The sequence below is a fragment of the Sorghum bicolor genome, chromosome 1 (genome assembly GCF_000003195.3).
Source record: "Sorghum bicolor cultivar BTx623 chromosome 1, Sorghum_bicolor_NCBIv3, whole genome shotgun sequence".
Taxonomy (NCBI): Eukaryota; Viridiplantae; Streptophyta; class Magnoliopsida; order Poales; family Poaceae; genus Sorghum; species Sorghum bicolor.
This window is the reverse complement of record NC_012870.2, coordinates 12,765,834-12,790,151: the sequence shown is the minus strand read 5'-3', so window position 1 is coordinate 12,790,151 and position 24,318 is coordinate 12,765,834. Positions and strand designations below refer to the sequence as shown.

Sequence of the window (24,318 nt, the reverse complement as noted above, 5' to 3'; positions counted from 1 at the left end):
ATTGCTGTCTCGGTCAACCAGATGATTGCGTCATTTCGCCATGTGCTAAGTACTTTGCTCCTATTGCTGACACGTACCATTTTTTTTACAAAAAAAAAAACTAATGTCAGAGAAGTTAGTCATGAAATTCTGAACAACTGAAAAAGGCAGAATGCACATTCTAGCGTGATCTTCGAGATTTTTATCCTCGGTATATAGACTTCAACATCGTTCTTCTAAAAAAAAATGTAATAACCATTACCTGAAAAAGAATTACAATTATTTTGGAAGCAAAAACTACCAAGACGCATCCGAAACATCATTTGTTTCCAATCAAAATACAAAAATGCACGCACGTACACGCCGAAGGCTTGTGTCGGTTGTCAGACAGAATAATGAGAGGAAAGTGTTGCAGGCTCAATTACAAGAAAATCGTTAGTACAAATTTAGTACAGATGACATCCATGCAACCTACGGTTAGGTGCATTTGTCACACTAGCAAACAGCACAAGGTATGATGCCGTTTGAATTGTAGTCATTGTCGCTTAACATCCAACATGGCATGTGTCCCAGTTTGTTAGTATATCGACAAGAGCGCATGCATTTTATTTTAACATCAACAAGCTTTCTTCACTTGTAGAAGTCGAAGTCTGTCTCGGGCTTCTTTACATTGGTCCGGTAGCCCTTCTCAAAGTCCTTGGGCAGGATCACGTACCGGTTTTTCCTGACGGCATGCATGCCAGCTTCTTGGCATATTGCAGCAATCTGAAAAAGAGATAGGTCCACGAATACATATTAAAATAAAGGGTCAAAAGGAGAACAGTATAACTTTAAATTGTACTCAGTATCTACGTCTACAAGGAAAGCAGAAATGTATGGTCTACTGCGTATTACCACACCAAGAGTCAAAAACTGAGAAGGCGAAGCAAAACAGCCATCTAAGTTTTCCACCCTCAGCCCAAAAGATTTTGAAAAGATAATAAGCTATATTGCAAACAGGCTATCTAATTAGTAACAGTACAAGCAATTTGTTTTCTGAGAAAAAACACCATGTAATTTGGTGAAAACCACTATACTATTTTGGTAACCTTGTATCAAATATCCATTTTATGCATTATCTTGAGCATACAAGTGTAGTTCTCTGGAACATCCTCATTTTATAACTAGTAGTGCTCCAAGATGACAAGACTTGTAGATCCTTTTAATAAAGCTATATAAATCTCTTGGTTGTTAACTTTAAGATCAAAACTCTGCCACAACTAAAATCTAGTGCAATAATGAGCAGGTAATATCTGTCATTTCAAATGATATTAACCCACATATTTGCTCAGTAAGCCATGTTTGCTAACTTGCTAAGTGGACAGTAGGGACATCACATAACAATTATAACTACTAACATGCCTCATCCAATTTAGAGACAGGTAAATGCAGATGAAGCCACTTAACCAATAGAACAAATCATTGGACTGTGTGCTTCACTATCAAGGTAACCAGAGAACTTAACAAGAAGCATGAATGCCATTCCCATTAAAGATCACCCGAGTGTTCAAGTTTGCAGTGTGTGGAGATAAAACTCTAAAGTGTATTAGCCTATGCAACAGATTACATGTAAGAGATGCTTTTTGAGATAACATACAACTAATGACCCAATGCAGACAGTATCCCAGCAGTTTAAATGTGAATTATTTAATATAATTATACTGAATCCTCGTAAGGGAAGTAGACTTACATCAGCAGCACTGATCTTATCCGGTCTACAAACATAATCTTCCAAATCAACCTCATCACTCAAATTCATCTTGGCAGTGCAGACCTGAATTGAAACAGCAGTCAGGTGAGCAGTTCAGAAAACAATATGATCCCAGCAACAAATATGAAAAATCAAAACATATAAAAAGAAAACAATTTAGTTTGCACTGATCGCAAATCCTTGACAGACCATATGACCATATCACAAATGAGCATGTGCATCTGTGCAGAACAAGATAGCAATTGGTATGCAGTATGACATGGTTGTAAACTTTAATTAATTACCAAATAAAGATATTTGTGCAGCTCAATAACTATTTGCACAAGATGAGAAGGACCTTAATAGCAATACCTGAAGCAATCCATCGAATTTTCATCATGTGAATAAACAAAAATCAAATACCAGGCATGCAATATATTATACAGTAATTTAGTAAATTAATATGCAAGCTGTGTCAATTCACAAGAACGAAATGTAAAGCATATCAGTTAGTTCACACCAAAAGACAACTTACTTGGAACACAAGCCTCTTCTGCCGCCGATCAGGAAGAGGGAACTCGATTTTCCTGTCAAGTCTACCTGGACGCAACAAAGCAGGATCTAGAGTATCTGCCCTATTAGTTGCCATTATAACCTTCACATTCACTGTTTGATCAAATCCATCCATCTGCAATAAACACAGGCAGATTATTATTACAAAAACCAGGAACACTCCTGCATCTAAGAATTTGCAACCTGCTGCCAAAGTTAACTTTCCAAGACCTCAGTTATCATTTTTATAATATTAGAGTTTCTACTTCTCTCAGAACATAAAACAACTTTGCATGTCAGGGTGAAGATAGTGCTTTACAATTTCAATTCCAAAACAGAGTTTTTTCTTATATTTCTTGGTCTATCTAAAAAAAGTTCCTGTGAAATACAGGGTTTTGTAACATAAATAGCAAACCTATTATAATTCCTAGGAAAACAACAACGATCAAAAAGCCCCCTTTACCTGATTAAGTAGCTCCATCAGAATGCGCTGAACTTCTCGGTCAGCACCTGTCTGAGCATCAAAACGTGCAGTGGCTATAGCATCAACCTCGTCAATAAATATGATTGCAGGGGCATTCTCCTTAGCCAAACGGAATACATCTCGAACCATCCGAGGTCCCTGAAAAGGAATTCAAAGAACATAAGGCACCAGGAACAGAACCAATAAATCTGGAACACCCAAAAAGTACAAATGGCACATTTTCTTATGGAACCATAAGATAATTTCTATGCAAAATGTAAAGCCACATAATCAGTTTGTCATATGCATCACAAAAGACACATTCCATGGAAAATGTAAAGACAATAAATAAATACAAAATAAGATGCAGGAGGGCTGTGTCATTTCATTAAGAAGAACAAATAAATACAAAAGGGAGAGAATAAGAAACCCTGCAAGGTACCCCCACAGGGTTTAGGCAAAATGGCACTTTAGAAAATGAACCAGGGAAACACGACCGATAGGCTCAAACAACTAAAAGACCTAGTTATCTAGGGACCAACAACCTAGCAAGGAACTCATGTAAAGCCAAGGCTACCGCCATACACCACAGACTACACTCATTGGCCACATATTGAAACAGCATCTCTATGCTAGGCATAGTTATGCACTTAAGTCATGAAGCTACATGAAACCAGATTCCTGTAATTCAAACAGAGATATATTTTATCCCCAACAAGCATACACCAAACACCTAACTCCCTCTTTGACACCTTTTTCTGCTCACTGGTTTCACTTCTAGAGAAAGCACTATGATATCCATCTGTTTTACTTTGCAGCCTCTTTTCACATACCTTTTTAGAGCATTTCTTTCATATGTTTAAGCAGTATTTAAACACATATATGGCTTTTACCACAAAGCACTCAGCACTGGAACATAAACAAACAAACAAACATATATACATGTAGAATGTTTCACAACTACAAATGGCAGGAAGTGTTGTGTGTGATTTGGCAACAAATTGCAAGGGCACCAATTCTTAGTACAAACGCCCCAACTTACCTCACCCAAGTACTTCTGCACAAACTCTGAACCGACTACTCTGATAAAAGCAGCAGTTGTGTGATGTGCCACAGCTTTGGCAAGCATGGTCTTGCCAGTACCTGGAGGACCATACAGAAGCACACCTCTTGGTGGATCAATACCAATCTGTTTGTACAACTCATGATGTGTCAAGGGTAACTCGACAGCTTCCCTGATTTCTTGCTTCTGAATGTCACATCCACCAATATCCTGAACACAAAAATAAAGCAGCAAACATTATAGATTTTATATTCACTGTAGAAGAACTGCTAGAATAAGCAACAAATATGCCGTGTTTTTATTACAGTCAGAATGCCCAAGGGCAATAAACTTCAAAATCTAACCAAATTTAATAGCTACCATGAGCCCATGACTAATTTTGAAACTCTGTTGTATGGAACTGACATTTAAGTCTTAATAGTTTGTACTTCTACTAAAGCAATTCTTTTCTATGTCATAAAGATCTGCTTTCAGTATGGCCATTATGCAGCAAGAGAGTGTAATATGTCAGTTAAGCCAAGTGCTATGTATCTTATTTACTGCAGTTTCTATTTACTGTCCAGTAGTTTTCAGGTTCCTTGGCAACCAAGTTGTTCATGGTGCCTTGGAAACCAAGTAGGTTAAGCATCTACTTTTGCTAAAGAATATGCTGTAGTAGGTGGCTGTCCACTTAGGCTATATAAGCAGTGGCAGCACCCCTGTGTAACTAGTCCTGTAATTTCTAATCTTCAATCCAAGCGGCTGTATGCCAAGCTGCCCTCTGGGCTTTACCCCTATCTGATCTATGTGTGGCCAACATAATATTTGTCCATTGAAGCATCTATCTAACATATAAATATTAAGCGGGCGTTTGGTTCATATAACTCTACTTTTTAAATTAATGTTAGACAAATTTGAGGTCATTCGTGGTCATAAATTTCTGACTTGTTAGTTGTTATACACTTTGACACAACCAGGACTAGCAACGTTCCAAAGCCATCCAAACACTACCTAGTCTAACAACTGAACATGTTTACATTAAGGGACACCTCACAACATGACACACTTTTATATATATACAAAAACAACAAAGCTGAAGGTAAAATCTCATTGCTTGTTCACAGCATTGCACCGAAATTGCCGAATCCCCTTGTCTAATATAATGCCAACCCCCTGCATTCCTATAGCAGCTGAACTAACTAACGATACATCTAAAATCCGAAACAAACAATAAAGCTGCCTAAGATGGATAGCACACATCGAATCGAATCAATCAGGGCACCGTTGAGATGAGCAATTACAGCAGGAACTCACACTGTAGGTGACGTTGGGCTTCTCCGACGAGCCGAGCAGCGAGATGCTGGAGTCGGCCTCGGGCGGCAACACGTCGACGAGCGCGTGGGAGTGGCGGTGCAGCGCGACGGACGCCGAGGGCTTGAGCAGCTCGCGGCCGATGGTGCTGAGGACCCGCACGTAGAAGCTGCCGCCGGTGGTGGTCGGCGCCACGATGCCGTGGTCGGCGTCGACCATCTCCATGAACTGGCCGATCTCGAGCGGCGTCGCCCGGCACCGCTTCACCTCCTCGGCCCCGCGGAGCTCCTCGCGCCTGAGGTTCCTGAGCTCGTCCTTGACGTAGTCCTCCTGGATCTCCAGGAACTCGTGGTGGCGCCGGAGCGACTTGTAGTGACAGTAGAAGTCGCCGTCGTGGCCCTCGGTGGGCGCCGCGGCGGCGGAGAAGGCCGCCGGGTACGACGGCGGGGCCGCCACCGCGAAGGCCGCGGCGGGAGGGGTCGGGGCCACGGCGGTTGCCGACATCGCACGAGGATGAGGCGGGTTAGGGTTTCTGCTGTATCCCGAGTTCCCGACGCCGCCCGTGCGATCGCCGCCGGTGGTATCTACGGATTTCGTATCGGGAGTGCAGAGAGCGAGGCGAGGGTGGAGGGGAACAAAGAGTTACTGTAGGATTTTATTGGGTAGTTCGTCACCAACTTGTGTTGCAAGAACATACTCTAGCGCGATTATATGAGTAGCACTTAAAAAACACCTAAAAGGACTCGGACGGGCCGCCAATTCGCCTTGTTTTCGCTCAGACGTTACGAGGCCCAAGAGGCACCAAAGCCGAGCCCAGTTGCCTCAACCCCTGAAGGTGTCGAGGTTTCAGCTAGACGCGCGTTTATTCACTCCAAAAAATATGCGTTCGGCTAAGCCAAAAAATTAGGTTGAGTAACTTGGATAATTGAAAATTCAGGTATTTAGAAATTGCTACCGATTTCAACCGTGAAAAAGCACTACTTAAAATTTCATGTACATGGTAATTTGGATTCGATTTCGGATTTTACCTGATATTCAAAATTGACAAAACCAACAACTTTGACAAAATTTCAATAGCATTTTAAAGCAACAAATAACATCATCCAAATCAATTCATGTTTCATATCAATTAACAACAAAACAGTTATCAAGCTAACATAGCTTCATTTGGCTGGACTTCTCCAGCGACTTTCTGGAATTGTTTGAAGTTGTCTTTTACCAAACAGGATAAAATAAAACGACTCCATCAATAAAGCCCCTAAAAACATGTTCTCGTAGAGTTTTAGGATGGGAAGAAGTAAAAAATAATAGCTTCTCCCGACTTTACCTCGTCTTACGTGACGTTCTGTGAGAGTATATTGAAGTGTACGATAGAGTTGTTTTAACAAATGATTTACTAAAACAGCTCAAGCTTTATCGATAGAGTTGTTCATAGGTTGAAGTAAAAAAAACAATTTTCACCAGTGAAGTAGTGCCGTTTGACACGGGACCTTATCCTCCACTAAACCATTTAATATCTTCATATTGGAAAGAGAAGAGGTATTTGAGATATTTTGGGCAGTTCAGTTACCGGATTACTTACCGGAACTCTGAAATTGTGATCAAATATTCCTGGTTTGACTAATTTAGGTCCATGTTTAGATAATTCGGGTTTGGAGATTAGGTATCGGGTATTTTATCTAAGGCCTTGTTTAGTTTCAAATTTTTTTGGCAAAATAAGTACTGTGGCACTTTCGTTTATATTTGATAAATATTGTCTAATTATAGATTAACTAGGCTCAAAAGATTCGACTCACGTATTACAGGTAAACCGTGTAATTAGTTATTGTTTTTATCTATACTTAATACTTCATGCATGTGTTCGATGTGACGAAAAATCTGAAAAATTTTATAATTTTTTTAGAAACTAAACAAGGTCTAACCAACACGCGTGCTACTGGCTCCCGCTGCTCCATCAAACTGTAATTGGGGAGATTTCGCCTAGTGAGATTGCATCCTAGACCTATAAACTAAAATGTAAAACCTTTGATGTAATTCTGAGAGTAACTTTTGCCAGAAGAGAGAGGCAAGAAAGAGAAAGAGTTGGAATCCTATGCAGGACAGCAGGAGCTGAGGAATGAGGTGCACACCTCTGCACGTGCTACAAATCGAACGGAGTAAATGCAAAGCATAGAGAAAGAAGAAAGGCCGAAAAAATGGCTATCCTAATCTTATAGCCAACTCGAGATATCATACTCACTCCGTCGGAAAAAAAAATACAATTATAGAATTCATGTCGGTTCAACAAACTCAAATTTAACTAAATTTATTTATGATAAATAATTTTAATATTTGTGTTCTAGATAAATGGCATGACAACATTGTACAACTATACAGTCTCATTAGCAATCATTGTAACATAAAGTATCAAGTGTAATTGGTTCCGGGAGAGATTTCTTTTCGAGGATGACAGTTGGTTACTTGGTTATAGTCCTACTTCGAATTTTTTTTGAGCAATTATATAGTCCTACTACTTCGATGATGTTACTATCCAGGGAATACTTGAAAATGAGTTCATTTTCAAACTTGCGGCCCACACGTCGGTGGCCCATTATCCAAAAGAACACACACGTCACTGCTCTACCCTCGTTTAGTGACATGCATTTGAAAACAAAAACTCGTCATCGCGTCACGGCATAATTAACTCGACTATCTCCGAGAATCCCACGACGCCGGCGACGGCATCGTCGACGCGGTCCTTGCCGTCACGGTACCCGATGACGTCGTGGTCGCCGACGACAGCCGCGGCGTAGCCACCTGCTTGATGGCCACGTTCGGAAGCGGGCTGCGCCGCCGCCGATCCTGCTCCTTAACAAGCTCCACGGCCAGCGCGTCCACCTTCTCGGCGTTGGTCCGCTGCGACAGCCTCCGCCCCCGGAACAGCACCGACTCCACGTTCCGCTGCGCAAGCATGGCTCCCGCTGCCGCGGATGCGGTGGCTGCTTGGAGCGGCGCCGGCGCCTTGCCGGCCTGGATGCGCACGTAGTTGCTTCCGCACGCGTACCCGAACGCCATGGCCACCGACTCGTCCACCATGTCCGCGACGCCCTCGGCGGTTACGCGCGCCAGCTCCCGCGGCGACGGAGAACGCGTGGGGATGGGCGTGCTCGACCCGTCGCACACGGACACGGTGGCCGAGGAGGCACCGGCGCCGATGGAGAGCACGAGGAGGTCTTCGACGCCGGTGGCGAGGGGGAACTCCTGCTTGTTGTGGAGCACGTGCGTGACGGCGGCCGCGGCCGGGTTGCCCATGGCCGCCACTCCCCCGGACGCGGCGGCGATGGCCGTGGCACCGTCGACCGACCTCACGGTCGCGAGCGCGCCGCCCGCGGCGCAGGTGGCGGCGCCGACGTCGCGGAGGCGGAAGTCGAAGCTGTCGCTCTCGACGGCGTCGGCGCGCGAGAACACGAAGGGCGCGGCCGTGGCGAGGTCGTAGCACGGCACGAGCAGCGGGGCCACGGTGTCCCTGAGCGTGGCGTCGCCGAACACGCGGCGGAACGACCGGTCGTCCCCGTCCCCGCCGCCACGGGCGCCTCGGAAGAGCTTCGCCCACCGAGGCCCGCGCCGGCCTCCTCCCCAGCCTTTGCCTTTGCCGCCGACGCTGGCGGCCACGAACGCGAGCGCGTCGTCGGCCGTGTACCGCGGCCGGCCGTCGGGGCCCCTCAGGAACAGCATCGCCGCGAGCACACCGCCCGCGCCGGCGCCCGCGGCGAGGTCGAAGAAGTCGGCCGCGCGCGCGTCAGGGTCGCCCGTGCGGTCGCGCAGCCCGGCCTCGAGCCTCGCGAGCGCGGCGGCGGCCAGGAGCGCGTCCTCGGCGCCCGCGCCGCAGCCGTCGATCGCCAGCACCCGCACGCGGCCGCCGTCAAGAAGCGCCCGCGCCGGCGTGCCGGGGACGGAGGACGACAGGCACCCGGCTCCGGCGCCGAAGAGGAACTTGCTCTCGAGCAGGGAGAAGATCTCGTAGCTGAGCTTGTCCACCACGGCCTTCGTCGTGGTGGGCGGCGGAGGCGACGCCATTGCCGCGTACGCTTCCATCTATCTAGGGAGGGTGGGAACACGGAGCTTGGCTGGCGGATTAATGGGAGCCGGAGATAGCTCGTGATGTGTGAGTGTGAGACTGCGACTGCCGCAACAATCGACGCGTCCTAGTCCAGTCTACCTCGAGGCCTTTTATAATGGCGGGAGCAGAAGCAGACAGGGTATCGCTATTTGCTCAGCACGACGACGTGGCCGGGGCGCGCACGCTCTGCCGTCCGTGAGGGGCGGGCTGCGCCGCGCCGGGCGGACAGGACAGCTAGCGTACGGTACGGTACGCGTCCCTGGGGATCAGAGCCTTGATCGGCGGGTGGCACGGGGCCACAGGCGCGACGGGAAGGTGGCAGGAAGGAAGCGCCGAAACGCTGTGCTCCGCTGGATATCGGGATCGCATGGGTGGGGCACCTGGGCATGGGTGCGGGGGCCGTGGGGGCGGGCCTCGCTCACCGCGCGCGCGCGCACGGACGCACGCACCCGACGACGACGAAGCTTCCGCTTCCGCTTCCGCTTCCGCAGCACAAAACCGCGGCGCGCACACGTGGGTGGCCCCGGCGCCACGCTGTGCGGGCTCCGGCTGTCATGGAGAACGGAGCACCCCGCGCGGGGGGGCGGCCTGGATGGCGAGACAGCGGCGGTCCTGGGCGCGATCGTGCGCGTGAGGGCCTTGAGCCTTGAGCGGGGGTCACGCACGGGGCGGGCGTCAGAGCGCCCCCTCCCTCTGAGCTCTCATGCATCCTGGCGTGGGCGTCCGTACACGCCGCCGTTAATGGAATAATGGGGCGCCTGTCCTTGCTGTCGATGGAGTTGCACGTCGCGGGCGGGCCGTGCGCTGTCGCTCTCCTCGCGTCGCGCGGCCCGTCGGCGCTGGATCTGGGAGCTCAGTACTGCTCACGTGGTTTCGACACGTGAGGAAACCAGTGCAGCTGCAGGCTTGGCTTGGCGTTGTATTGTACCTCATGTGCAGATATGCTCGTACTCTCGTGGAGTACGGAGCAGAGCTGTTAGATTAGATTCTCCTCTTGTCCTCGTGTGCATCTTCCTTCAGTTCAGGCCTTGTTTAGTTCCGAAAAGTGAAAAGTTTTCGGTACGGTAGCACTTTCGTTTGTTTGTGACAATCATGGACTAACTAGGATCAAAAGATTCGTCTCGTGATTTACAGCTAAACTGTGTAATTAGTTTTTATTTTCGTCTATATTTAGTGTTTCATGCATGTGTTACAAGATTCAATGTGACGAAGAATCTTGAAAACTTTTTGGTTTTCAGGGTGAACTAAACAAGGCCTCAGTTCAGTTCGATCTTGCATTGTTGGGTTGGCGACAAAGATCGACAGAGAGAATAACACCTGGACTCCATCGGCGTACGATGGTGGCCGGTGTACTCAGTTTGAGTCAAACATTGAAAATATAAACCATAAATGACTTTTAAGTTTTTAAGTTTAGAAATATGAAAATCAAAAAATATTTTCATAAAAATTATATATATATACACTATTTTTTGATATAATATTTTTATAAAATAAAGAGTCAAAGTTAGGATTTGATGACCGTGTCATTGTCGTAAACAACTCTCTTTACATGGATGGAGAGAGTACGTATATTATAGGTTTTCTTCGGATTTTAGCCGTATATCAATGTGTTTTGAGTTTTGACCAAACCTGGTAGATTAGGGAGGTAGTTCCATATATGTGTTGAATTCACCATGGATATCTTCAATTTATCAAGACTCCCAGAGAGAGGGGAAACAATCTATTTAGGACGAGTTGGAATATTCATTCATTGCATTGTTTGTGAGTGGATCTGTCTCGCTCTGTATGGTAGCCCTCTTGCCGACACTGCATTGCATTGCATTGAGGCCTAGGCTTTGTTTAGTTCCGAAAACTTTTCAGTTTTCGGTACTGTAGCACTTTCGTTTGTTTGTGACAAATATTATCTAATCATAGACTAACTAGGATCAAAAGATTCGTCTTGTGATTTACAGCTAAACTGTGTAATTAGTTTTTGTTTTCGTCTATATTTAATGTTTCATGCATGTGCCACAAGATTCGATGTGACGGGGAATCTTGAAATTTTTTTGGTTTTCAGGGTGAACTAAACAAGGCCCTAGTTTAGTTCACTCCAAAATCTAAAACTTTTTCAAGGTTCTCTTGTAATTTGCAAGATGAATCTTTTAAACTTAGTTAGTGTATGGTTGAATAGTAATTACCAAATACAAGCGAAAGTGCTATAGTATCAAAATTCAAAACACAAAAAACTTTTTGATCTAAACTAGGACTGAATGCTCGATCCCCCCCCCCCCAACCCCCCCAAAAAAAAAACAGACGGCGCACACGTGCATACATACTACGCCATGCATTGTATATATGAAAATGATGATTACAATTTAATCTAAGCGAGCTGTGCCAGCTAGCAGGCTGTCGTCGTGTCCATTCCACTCAAAGTGCCGGCAAGCTAGCTAGGTGCCGTGCAACTCTAAATTCCACGAAATGATTGAAGGAAATAAAAAAGGGACGTTGTAAAGACGGTCGGCTTGTGCCGTGCCTAAGCCTAACTAACCAGCTTTTCGTGCGTACGTATATATATGTTGTTTATTAGGTTTGTAAAACTAGCTTATCATGTCCATGGCAGGATGCTTCATCTTGTCGGAACTGTTTACACGTTTGCGTACACATGTTTCGTTAGAATAATAATAATAATAATAATAATAATAATAATAATGATAATGTACCGATAATGTTCGTGCGGAATAATACTATATACAATACATACATACGTGTATATCGTGCAAGTTGAATGGTCAACCACTACCGCATCAAATCTCTCGTTAATTACGCGTGTTACATGTGTTATACTACTTTGTGTTTGTGATGTGGATTCGTATGTTTTGGGATTCTCGACATAATCTCTCGTTAATTCGCGTGTTACATGACAATGATCTGAAAAAAAGGCTCTCAATCCACGGAGGCCATAGTGTATTCGTATGTTTTTGCTTGCGACACGGATACACTAGCACTCCTCGCTCCGCAGTCCCCAACTCCCCATGCAATGCGCGGCCATCACCATGCGACAGGATCATCTCCAAATGATGATTCCACCAAAAAAAAAAACAAAGGATGCATAGATGAAGCATAATCAGGCAACCAGCTGGTGCTAACATATAATGCACACATGTATACGCCATGGCCCAACCGTTCGCATCAGCCGGACAGAAATGGTGGGGCATAATTGACGTGCTCCCTACGAAATTTGTCAACGAGAACAAGCGCTTGAGGAATGAGGTCGGAAGAGAATCGTTAGTACAAAATCAGCAAGTCAGTTGCTACTCATGTAACCTCCTGTTGTTGGGCATGTCAGTCTAGTCGCCGGCAGAAAGCATATATGCCCGTTTGGAACGAAGACATTGTCGCGTACAAGTATGATTCCGACATGATATGATCACATGACCCCAGGATCATCGATGCAAATGGCAAGCGAGCGACCTTAGATACTTGCAAGCAGTGATCAACAGGCCTCTACTACTTGGCACGCCATGCCCACAAAAACATCTCGCATCATCTCAACCAACTTGACACTAGACGTCGACATTCCTAACCCTCGGCACACCAAATATTAGCAGGCCGGCTTATAAGATATAACAGGACTACAAAACACAACTGCGACGAACAGATCTAATCAATCGGCATATGTATAACGCTCAAAAGGTTCGACTAATAACATACCGACAGTCGAAGAAACACAGCCAACCCGTCAAGCATAAAGTTACGACCACGGAAGCAACCTACAGCCAACGCACTCAGTTAAGATTCTTGGCCAACGCACTCAGTTAAGATTCTTGGCCAACACTGGCCAGCAGGGTTCAGATCTAGGAGCACCAACAGTTGATGGAGTTAAGATTCCTTTTGCATTGTGGGGCTTAAGATGTCTTTGCCGGCTCATCGCTTATTGGCAAATCATCTTCGTCATGGTAGATGTTCTCAGCCATCTGCCATATCTGGAGGATGTTGTCTTCAGCGACGCTAGCAATCACCCAGTCCTCGCAGGGGTTCCATGAGAAATCAGAGATCTTGCTGGTATGGCCTCCATGGATGAACATGAGCTCTGGAGGGCCATCTTCTGCATCCTCTGGTGTTTGTTCTTGGTCAATCCTGTGATATAGCAAAACAAAGACAATAGTTAATCCGAACCATATCATTTTAATTGTACTTCAACAATAAGTAATGTAGGGAGCAAAGCACAACACAGAAAAAATCGCAAAAAAACACATCGCTTTTGGCCATCATAACAACTACTCCCTCTGTTCCAAATTATAAGACGTATTGGCTTTTCTAGATTCATAACTTTTGCAATGCACCTAGATATATATTATGTCTAGATACATAGTAAAAGCTATAAATCTAGAAATACCAAAGCGTCTTATAATTTGGGACAGAGGAAGTAGTAGCATCCAGAAGATACAGCGCACCAGTGGAAAAGAAAACTAAGGCTAACAACATATGAGAATATTGTGAATGTTTGTATTACCTGCTTAGGTCCCAGATCATGAGTCTTCTGCCCAGACAACAGGATGCAAGTATAGTTTCATTCTTTGGACTCCATCCAACTTGAAAAACTTCCTCTCTGATTACAAATGGTGTTGAAACATTAATGTTAAACTAGAAATATAACATCCATAGAAACATCCAATACTTCAGAAAGTTGTTTAGGCAGTAAAAACAAACAGTAGCTATGAACAGAACAAAAACAGCAGAAACATACTTGTGATTGTGAAAGGTGTGCAGAGAAGTATCAATCTTCCTAAGATCAAATAATTTGACAGTCTTGTCAGTAGAACCAGTTGCAACAACCCATTCGTTGAACGGGTTGAAAGCCAGGCAGTTCACCTGTAAATAAAGAAGCAAGCGTCAATGAACAAGAATCTTCTCATTGATCTTTCAGGAATCACGAACTTAGAGCAAGATTCAATAAAGTCCCACCGCCACTGGCTTTCAGATGCACTGATGGGTTCTGATCTTACTACCCTAAAATTTAGAACATCTTCAACACCAAATTGTTCCCATTTACCTCTAGTTTGTACACCCAAAGAAATCAGGATTCAGGACCAAGGTTTCCTATACCTCTAGTAGAAGCATATAGTTCCCAAAAAATGCTGCTTATATACAGACAAGTATAAACCTAAACTTTTTTAGTGTTCAATACAATCCACCAATATAACATCAGATCTGGAGAACCAAAGTAAAGATGTCAAAGCATGTGTAACAAAATGATAGAATGTATGATCAATCAAACGTTCCTTCAAGATCAATAATGATGGAGTATATCGATCTGGAAAAACTAGTTCAAATTGCATACAGTACATCTCCTTTCATTTAAGGACAACCAGATCCTCACTTCATGCAACACAAGAAATCTTAAAAATTTGTAACCATGGAATAAAATGTATTTTTGAGTAGCAAATAATATCAATATTTCTAATGGCATTTAAAAGCTCACAAGTCACAACAGTTACTTTACCTCGCCCTGGTGTGCCACCACTGACTGAACAGGCTTAGTAGGTGCGGGAGACCGCAGGTCCCAAATCAAAAGATGATGATCATCACCAACTGACCCAAATAAATACTCATGCCTCAAGTGCCAAGCAACATCTTCAACGACACCATCATGATGCTTACAAGAATAAAATCAAAGTATTAGTACTATTAAATAGCATTAGTATTTCTATGAAGCTTACATCACTGTGGATAAGAAACAACAGATGAGAGATTGAAATCCCTAGATTGCAAAATAGAGTTTCCAGGTTTCAGTGACAGATACAGATACAGCCTGTTTGGTTTATGGAGTGATGACATCCGGAATGAGTCCATGCGGAACGAGGTGTCCGATAGATTTTCACAGAATGAGTCAGTGACGGACTTGCACACAAAAACAGGCTTGATGAGGGATGGGTTCAACCCATGACAGAAACCAAACGCTGTGGCTAGCTTCGTATCTAGGATCGGATCACTCCGCATTGGTGCATTCTGTAAACCAAACGCGCTAATAGTTTTTCTACTCATACTCGTTAGAGAAAGAACATTTAGTTTTCCAATCTGCTATTTAGCGAGAACACATTCTGTCATAGTTTTCTTAATTACAAAAAAATCAAATCAGCATACAAAAGAAACTGTATTAGTTCCACTAATTTGTCTTATTAATCCAAGTATGACTATCATGCACCTTCAAAGAGATGATTCAGAGTTCTAAAATAACCATTAGAATGTTAGAGAATGAAGAATGCTTTAAACAATGTTCTACATGAAGCTCCAAACATTAACACACAAAATAGAACCAGGCACATGAGCCATACCTTAAAAATCTGCAGGGCATCAAGACTTTTGTTTTTACTATTTGCTTTAATGTCCCACAAACAAATTTGAGCATCATCAGACCCACTTAACAAATGACCCTCTTTAAAAATACTCCATGACAAGCCATATCCTTCAGAATTATGTCCCTTCAGCCGTAAATCAGGGTTGCATGCACCATCTAGTGGAGGCTTAGATGGGTGCTTGCTATAGTCGAAGACATATACTTCTGCACTAACTGTCTTGGTAGCAATTATAAATGAATTTTGGGGCATATAGCGAGCTCGATTGACCTCTCCATCATGATTTATCTGCTGAACAATTTGCACCTACAAAAAGGGAGGGAACATGTGTTCTAAAAATTGTCTCCAAACAGAAAAGAGAAACTTGTAAACATTAAAGACCTCAGCAAGGCAGTAACAAAAATGAGGAAGCAAATTCTCAAATGTATATTTTTGAGCTAAGAATTAAAGAGTAAATGAACGAACAGAACATTCTCATATCCAAGAGGTTCATTATTCATTAGATTGGACTGGCAACAAAATCAAGAGAACACTCTCATACCCAATACTTCATTAGATTCATATGGCAACAAAATTAAGAGGTACATGAAATATAAGTAAACATGAGTATACAACAGGATGATGAAACAGTCAAATACGTAAATTGATTGTTCCTTAACGTAGCAATAGTTTTAAAAAACCTTGCAGTACCACCTATGGAAAATCATGCACCAAGAACCACATAAAAATGGCAACTTAGCAAACAAGCAATTAAAGACCCAATCAAATGTTCCAGTTTTCTCAAAATGGCACATGGCCAATGAAAATTAGTCATTAAATATTCCACAACATGGCATTCCTTTGTGCAAAGACAATCCAAACCAAGAGGATGTGCATATCACCCAAGTGTAAAGGTATTCATGCAGGCTCCCAGCATGTAAGCCATCTGCAGCAACTAGAAATAGCATCACAATAAAAATCACCATAGATAGAACTGATAATCTCACTGCAACCGTGGCACTATACAATTAGAACTGTTCTGTGGTATGAATTCAACAAAATATTATCGGCTATAGAATTGGTATTGTGTAAGGATAAATAAAATATTCCTCTAGAGCTTATAGAAGCAAAAATAATAATATTAACAGGTGGCACATGATGGGAACTTATGATCATCCACTTCCAACTTCACATGAAATAAAAGTAACTGGTATATTGGGAGAGACAGGGAAAATGGAGCATAAGCAAATGGTATTAATCCCCCAGTATTATTAAATACTTTGAAATATTCAAATCCTAGAAACGATCTTAACAAGTCCAATAAGCCAGAGGGGGAACACAGCATAAACCAAACCCCACAGAATATCAGCCACAAACAAAAAAAGGAACATGGTCCACAGGCACAGGGATGGACCTTCTTCAATTTGGCACAATGCTCAGAAAAGGAATCTCTCCAGGGCATATGTACTTCTGCAATCACCAAATAGTTAGGAAAGTCACCACGTGCATGTGTACCAAGGACAATCTTTGGGACAGATCGACCTTGTCCAGGGTGCTCTGCTCGATCAGGGAGCCACTCCACACTCCACAGTCAGAGAGGGCCACTCCAAAGTATGGATAATGACAAGATCATCCAGTCATGGCTTATTTTCTACCCACATATTATAATCTTTCACGATCTGTGCATTCATCACCTCCTCTTTGTCCTCCGTGATCTTGATACCCTCCAACTTTGCCTCCAAACCTGCCAGTAAATCCTCCGTCATTGCCCCTGGCACGCGCACAGCAAATCCTCCTCCATCGCGCACGGCAAATCCTCTTTCATCACCCACCACGGCAACTTTCCAAGTTTCACCCTTCTAAAGAGCTAGGGAATTGGATCTAGAGTCTATGGTTGGGGAATTTTTCTAGGTGGATCTAGATTTGGAAGTAGGTTTAGAAGGCTTTATAGGTTCCTTCAATCATTGGCTTACATACGGATATGGCTGTGATTGAGTCTGGTTATGTTTTATAGGCCCAAGGCCCAGATTGAACAGGCAGCCAAATGAACAGATGCCAGCTCAGCAGCGAATTGCACAATTACTCCTTGAGCGTTATCCAGAAAAAAAAATGCAGCTTCCATATTGGAAGTTGCAGTTATAGAAAAATATAAATATATCAACCATACCCCAGCATGCACAACCCAACAATAAAATGCAAAAAAAAAGAGAGGATAAACTGAGCAAGTCCGAAGCTCCAGACTTCATCTTGAACATGTAAGAAATAAAATCCTGGATTCAAAAGAGAGAGCAAAAACCTAGGCTTCTGTATTCACATAAAAACACAGATATCTGGAAGGCTGAAGGTTAAGGGGCTGCTTGGTTTCTGAGAACTAGCCTCGCCTAGCCTAGCTGGGCAAGCAAAACCTTGCCAGCCCAGGAGAGCCGATTTGGCTAGCCTGCCTGGGTAAGGAAAACCTTTCTAACACAGAACCCGAGGTAAGCTGGCTAAGAATCCAAACACCTTGCCCACTTCAACTTCTAGCTTACAGTGCTTGGCAAAGATTCCAAGCAGCCTTTAATTTGCACAGAAAAAACTCCCTAAAGCTGAGCTTTCCCTACAAAGGAAGATGGGGATAGCTTGTCCCCGCTTCACCAGTTGTTCTCAAGAGAGAAGAGGAACAACATGATCCTTAGCTGGAGATGCCACCACTGAATTGCCAAATTAAGGTGCTAAATCAACTAAAGCCACATTCAGTACTTTAGTAGAGCATAGTTCAGTACATTGGTAGTAACAAGGAAAACCATAATTAGCAACTAGTACGTGTGATAAGATGCCATCGTAACACAAATCCACCATAGCACCAGTTTCATATGTAACAACAAAAGATCTTTTAACCATTAAAAAGAAATGGACCACTCCACCTGTACAACAAACACTAATCAACAAACCACATGTTTATTTACAAAGCAAACTATAGGAAGTTCCTCGACACATGACTCTACCCTAAAAAACAACATGACCAAATAAATGAACCAAGATCATAATTAAGGCAACATTCCAACCCAGCAACTGCAACGACTCCTAGATCCCACCAAGCAGCATGGTCGCAAGAAATAAGTTACCTAATTGTGTGCTGTGGCAAGCATCCTTACCTGTAGCCTAAGGGAGCAATTAGCCAATTACAGAGAAAATCGACACAAATCACTCATGATCTCTTTTATAAATTTGCAGGTACCGGCCTCAGCATAGGAGCGAACACACGGATGAAGAAGGAACTAAATTCCACCAAGGCATGGCACAGGACGTCACTCAATAGTATCAGTTCACACCAGATAGATCGAGTAAAACGCTGGGGAGAGTTTATGGGGAGGGGGAAGTCCACCTTGCTGGAGGCAGAGCCTAACCCCCTGATGTCAGTGTGGTCATCGTCGTAGTGGCGCGCGTCGGCCTCGGCGTCGTCGTCGTCGTCGAGGGGAAGCTGGACTTGCGCGAGCATGAGGTAGTTGGGCTCATTGTCGCAGGTGTAAGTGCTGAGGATCATGTTCTGGACAGAATGGTCCTTCCCCGGCGGCTCGGTGCGGTTGGGGAGCCACTGCACGGTGAGGGAGGGCCATTCGAGCGCGTGGGTGACGACGAGGTCGTAGAGGAAGAGCGTGGTATTCTTCCAGATCTTGTACTCCTCGTTGATGAGGCGGTTCTCCACCTCGACACGGAACTCCTCCCCGTCCGCCGCCCCGCCGGCCTTCGACATCGTCGGTCTGCCGGGGCGCGGGCTAGGGTTAGGGTTTGGGAGTGGAGGGGGTTTGGGCAAGTGAGAGAGAGATTGAGCGAAGAGGACAAGAATGGCTGCGGTAAAGGGGTGGAAGGGGGCCGAAGCGATGGGCTAAAAGGGTGTATAGGTCAGGGTCAGGTCAGGTGGGCTACAAGATAAATAAATAGATTTAGAAGGTTTAATAGGTTCTTTTTCCTTCAATCATTGGGCTTACATACGGATATGGCTGCGATTGAGTTGGGTTATGTTTTATAAGCCCAAGGCCCATAATGAACAGGCAGCCAAACAAACAGATGCCAGCTCAGCAGCGAATTGCACAATTACTCTTCGAGCATTATCATAGCAAAATCCAAATATTGGCATAAAATGGGATTTGTTTTGAGGGGTGGTGGTGGAGGTGGATAGGTCACCCAGAAGAAAAAAAATGAAGCCTCCATATTGGAAGTTGCAATTATAGAAAAAATATAGCAACCATACCCAGCATGCACAACTCAACAATAAAATGCAAAAAAAAAGGAGAGGCCATATTCAGTACTTTTATAGGGCATAGTTCAGCACATTGGTAGTAACAAGAAAAAATAAATAATAAGCAACTAGTCCATATGACAAAATGCCAATCGTTACATGAATCCACCATAGCACAGTTTCACATGTAAAAACAAAAGATCTTTTAACCATTAAACGGAAATGGTCCACTCCACCTGTACAACGAACACTAATCAACACCCACATGTTTATTTACAAAGCAAACTATAGAAAGTTCCTTGACACACAACTCTACCATCTAAAACAACATGCCAAATAAATGGATGGAGATCATAATTAAGGCAACGTTCGAACCCGCAACTGCAATGACTCCTAGATCCCACCAAGCATCATGGTCGCAAGAAATAAGTTACCTAGTTGTGTGCTGTAGCAAGCATTCTTAGCTGAAGCCTAAGCGAGCAATTATTGAGCAGATCAACACAAATCCCTCGCGTTTTGTTATATATAAATTGCAGGTACCCACGCCGACATAGGAGCCAAACCACACCCGATTACCTAACCACTATTAACACACAAACCCTAACCCCTGACGAACACGCGGATCAATCAAGAATGAACTAAATTCTACCACAGCACGGCACGGGACATCACTCAATAGTATCAGTTCACGCCAGAGAGATCGAGTAAAACGCGGAGGAAAGTTTATCGGAAAGGCAGGGGCAGAAAGTCCACCTTGCCGGAGGCGGCGCCGAACCCCCCGATGTCGGTGTGTTCATCGTCGTAGTGGCGCGCGTCGGCCTCGGCGTCGTCGAGGGGCAGCTGGACCTGCGCGAGCATCAGGTAGTTGGGCTCGTTGTCGGATGTGTGCGTGCCGAGGATCATCTTCTGGACGGAGTGGTCCTTCCCCGGGGGTTCGGTGCGGTCGGGGAGCCACTGCACGGTGAGGGAGGGCCATTCGAGCGCGTGGGTGATGACGAGGTCGTAGAGGAAGGGAGTGTTCTTCTTCCAGATCTTGTACTCCTCGTTGATGAGGCGCTCCTCCACCTCGGCGCGGAACTCCTCCTCGTCCGCCGCCCCTCCTCCGGCCTTCGGCATCGTCGATCCGCCGGGGGCAGGCTAGGGTTAGGGTTTGGGAGCAGAGGGGGTTTGGGTTGGCGAGCGGGGGGCGAAATGGCGGGAGGAAGTGCAGGGGTGGAGAGATTGAGCGAAGGGGACAATGGTGGGGAAGAGCGGCTGCAGTAGACTAGTAGAGGTGGAAGGGAGCCGAAGCGACGGGGAAAAGGGTTTTATCGGTCGGGTCGGGTCAGGTCTGCTGGGCTACAAGGTAAAGAAGAGGCCCATGTTAAGGCCGCCCAACACCTCTTTCCGTGATTCCTCTTTTCCAAATACTTCCTCCATTTCAAATTGCAAGCAGACTTTTTTCTTTGAGCCTGTGATCAGCGTGTCAATGTCATGCCATAGTGTAATCAGCATATCATGCAGAGGGATTAACTCAAATGATGGTGACTCGAACCTCACCTGATAGGATTAGACGTTCGTTTCGCTGAAATTTGGTTTATATTGAAATTCGATTAAAGAAAAATACTGCTCGTTTGTTGAAAAGTGTGGTAGAAATAGTGCAGCAGGACATGGTAATGTGAACCTCTCAAAACCAAATATAAAGATTGCCAGTTCTTTTTTACCTCCCAAATACGAATGAATCAAATAAAAAGGAAATGCAATATAAGTACCAATATATTTCCTCAAAAAAAATATCAGTACCATATATATACTTAATCTTAGATATTATGTAACTAAATAAACTAAGAGCCGAGGTCCTCTCTTTGGCAAGAAGGTGTCACAACTTAGATCGACGTTATATATACATGGATACTTATATAATCGCAAACCTTTACATGCAGAAAATGAGGAAACATCCCTCGACAAAAATGAGGAAACGTAGCTTTTAATGTAACAGTGTCATAAATTGAGCCCACGATTTTATAGCAGTATATAATAATGGAAATACTATGAGGCGTACGTCCGATGCTTCAGACGTGTGTCAGACTACCATTCGCGTCTCCTACTAACGGTACCTCGTCTGCTCGCCTGGCTCCCTCTTCCATTCCACGCACTTTCTTCTCATTTCGCTCCCCATCTCCTCCCGCTCCTCCACTCCGCTCGCTCTACTCGCGCGCTACCGCAGCCCTTCCCTCCCTCCGTGACCTCGAGAGGAGGGCGATGGTGGTGGCTTCCGGTGAGCCGCTCCTCCCTTCCTTCCTCCCCTTTTCTCGGTGGCCTCCATGCCACCGAAGAGGAGGGTAACGGCGGCGGCTTTCAGCGAGCTCGCCCCTCTCTCCCTCCCTCCCTCCCTCACTCGCTCTGCGACCTTCGTGTCACGAGAGAGAAGCGCAATGGCTTTCCGACAAGGTAGGTGGGTCCTCCTTTGGATCTGATCTTTTTCTTCTTCCTCCTCTAGATGTGATCTCTCTTTCTCCTACTCCTCTGAATCTAGATCTAGATCTGAGGGACTTGATGGTGGCTAGGTTTCGGCGAGCTCTATTTGCAGTAGGCTTTATTTTGCTATTGCAACAGGTATTATTTCTTTGTTGCATTAGTCTTTTTTCTAACGTTGCATCTCGCATTGAGTTGTTGTTTGCGTTATTGCAATAGCGTCATTTTTGCTCTTGCAACAAGCAACATTTCTTTGTTGCATTAGACCTTTTTTATGATGCATCTCGCATTGCATTTTTTATTTTTATTATTGTAGTAGTGTTGTTTTCACCATTGCAACAAGTAGTCTTTTTTTCTTGTATTAGTTTTTTCGCTGTTGTTGCATCTCGCACTGTCCTTTTGTTTTCCGTTGTTGTAGTAGATTTGGTTTGTTGTTGCAACAAGCAGTTTTTCTTCGTTGCAATAAGATGTTTGCATTTAGTATTTATGCTTTTGTTTCTGTTGTTGCAGTAGCTTTGGTTAATTGGAGCAACAAGTTTTTTTCTTTGTTGCATATTTTTACGATGTTGCATCTAGTTTCGTTGCAATCACTCTTGTTTTGTTGTTTCACCTTATTTTTGTGTGTTTGTTTGATGTTGCAATTTTTTTGATGAGAGTGTGTTGGGGCGAATGGGAAACTTACTCTATTTGATCCGTTCGAGGTGAGGTTGGGGCGAGCGGGTTCTATGTGCAGGGAGACGAGAGCATAGGAAGGGCAATTTCGATCTCTAGTTCTCTACTTTCTTCTCCGCGTGAGGTGGGCGGGGGCGCGATCCATTGCTGAAGGAGTGAGATGCAGTATGAAAATTTAGTGTGCGGATCGGACGTGCAGACATTAGCAGGACCAATATAATAACGTAAGCAAGTTTCAGGCCTTGTTTAGTTATGATTTTTTTGGTTTTGGGTACTGTAGCAATTTTGTATTTATTTGGTAATTATTATCTAATCATGGATTAATTAAGCTCAAAAGATTCATCTCACGATTTACAGACAAATTGTGCAATTAGTTTTTGTTTTCGTCTGTATTTAATGTTTCATGCATGTACCGCAAGATTCAATGTAATAGAATTTTTTTTGGTTTTTGAGTGAACTAAACAAGGCCTCAGCCATCAGGCGAGAGACGACACATACTCCCTCCATACCCGTAAAGAAAGTCATTTTAGACAAGATTTAGGTTAAACATTAGAAATATAAATCATGAATAACTTTTAAGTTGTTGAATTTGAAAATATAAAAACTATATAAATAGATTTATCTTAAAAAAATATTTTCATAAAAATATACATATACCACTTGTAATTTTTTTTATATAAATAAAAAATCAAAGTTAGATTTTGAAGAGCATGTCTATTTCATACGTTTATTCGTGGCACCCTAAGGCCTTGTTTAGTTAACAAAAATTTGCAAAATTTTTCAGATTTCCCGTCACATCGAATCTTTAGACGTATGCATGGAGTATTAAATATAGATGAAAATAAAAACTAATTGCACAGTTTGGTCAGAATTGACGAGACGAATCTTTTGAGCCTCGAGGACAAGGTCGGATTGAAGCGTGCACGCCGGCGTCGTCGTCAATTCCTCCGGCGGTGGCAACAGGCGCCTGTGCGTGACGGCGCCATGGCCCGTCGCGTCCGACGAGTCTATCTACGCAAATGAGCAATTCCGACTAAACTGTGTAATTAGTTTTAATTTTTGTCTATATTTAATACTTCATGCATACGTCTAAAGATTCGATGTGATGAATAATCTGAAAAAATTTGCAAAATTTTTTTGAACTAAACAAGGACGTTAGACAAAAAAAAAAGACACAACATCCATCATCATTTGTTAAGCAGACTTTTGGAGACCGTGGCAATAAGGCCTTGTTTAGTTCGCAAAATTTTGGTTTTTTGGCTACTGTAGCACTTTCGTTTTTATTTGACAAACATTGTCCAATCACGGAGTAACTAGGCTCAAAAAATTCATCTCACAAATTTCAGATAAACTGTGTAATTAGTTTTTATTTTTATCTTTATTTAATGCTCCATGTATGTGATCAAAGATTCGATGTGACGGAAAATCTTGAAATTTTTTGCGAACTAAACAAGGCCTAAGTCTCTTCGCGTCCTATGGATGAC

At 43.9% G+C, this 24,318-nt stretch overlaps 3 protein-coding genes across 3 annotated transcripts; all 3 read right to left on the bottom strand.

Moving 5' to 3' along the window:
* LOC8062221 (26S protease regulatory subunit 6B homolog) lies at positions 259-5,753 on the bottom strand. The gene is made up of 6 exons (XM_002464139.2): positions 5,080-5,753; positions 3,766-3,996; positions 2,724-2,882; positions 2,244-2,396; positions 1,709-1,792; positions 259-744 (listed from the first exon to the last, which is right to left on the bottom strand). Exons 1-6 carry the CDS (start codon positions 5,578-5,580, stop codon positions 610-612), a joined length of 1,263 nt encoding a protein of 420 aa, XP_002464184.1. The 5' UTR covers positions 5,581-5,753; the 3' UTR covers positions 259-609.
* On the bottom strand, positions 7,266-9,317 carry LOC8062220 (patatin-like protein 3). Its single transcript, XM_002464138.2, has one exon. It carries the CDS (start codon positions 9,148-9,150, stop codon positions 7,765-7,767), a length of 1,386 nt encoding a protein of 461 aa, XP_002464183.1. The 5' UTR covers positions 9,151-9,317; the 3' UTR covers positions 7,266-7,764.
* Positions 12,801-20,991, bottom strand: LOC8062219 (histone-binding protein MSI1 homolog). Its single transcript, XM_002464137.2, has 6 exons — positions 20,462-20,991; positions 15,490-15,816; positions 14,658-14,810; positions 13,902-14,026; positions 13,668-13,763; positions 12,801-13,291 (listed from the first exon to the last, which is right to left on the bottom strand). The coding sequence occupies exons 1-6, from the start codon at positions 20,822-20,824 to the stop codon at positions 13,060-13,062; spliced, it is 1,296 nt and encodes a 431-aa protein (XP_002464182.1). The 5' UTR covers positions 20,825-20,991; the 3' UTR covers positions 12,801-13,059.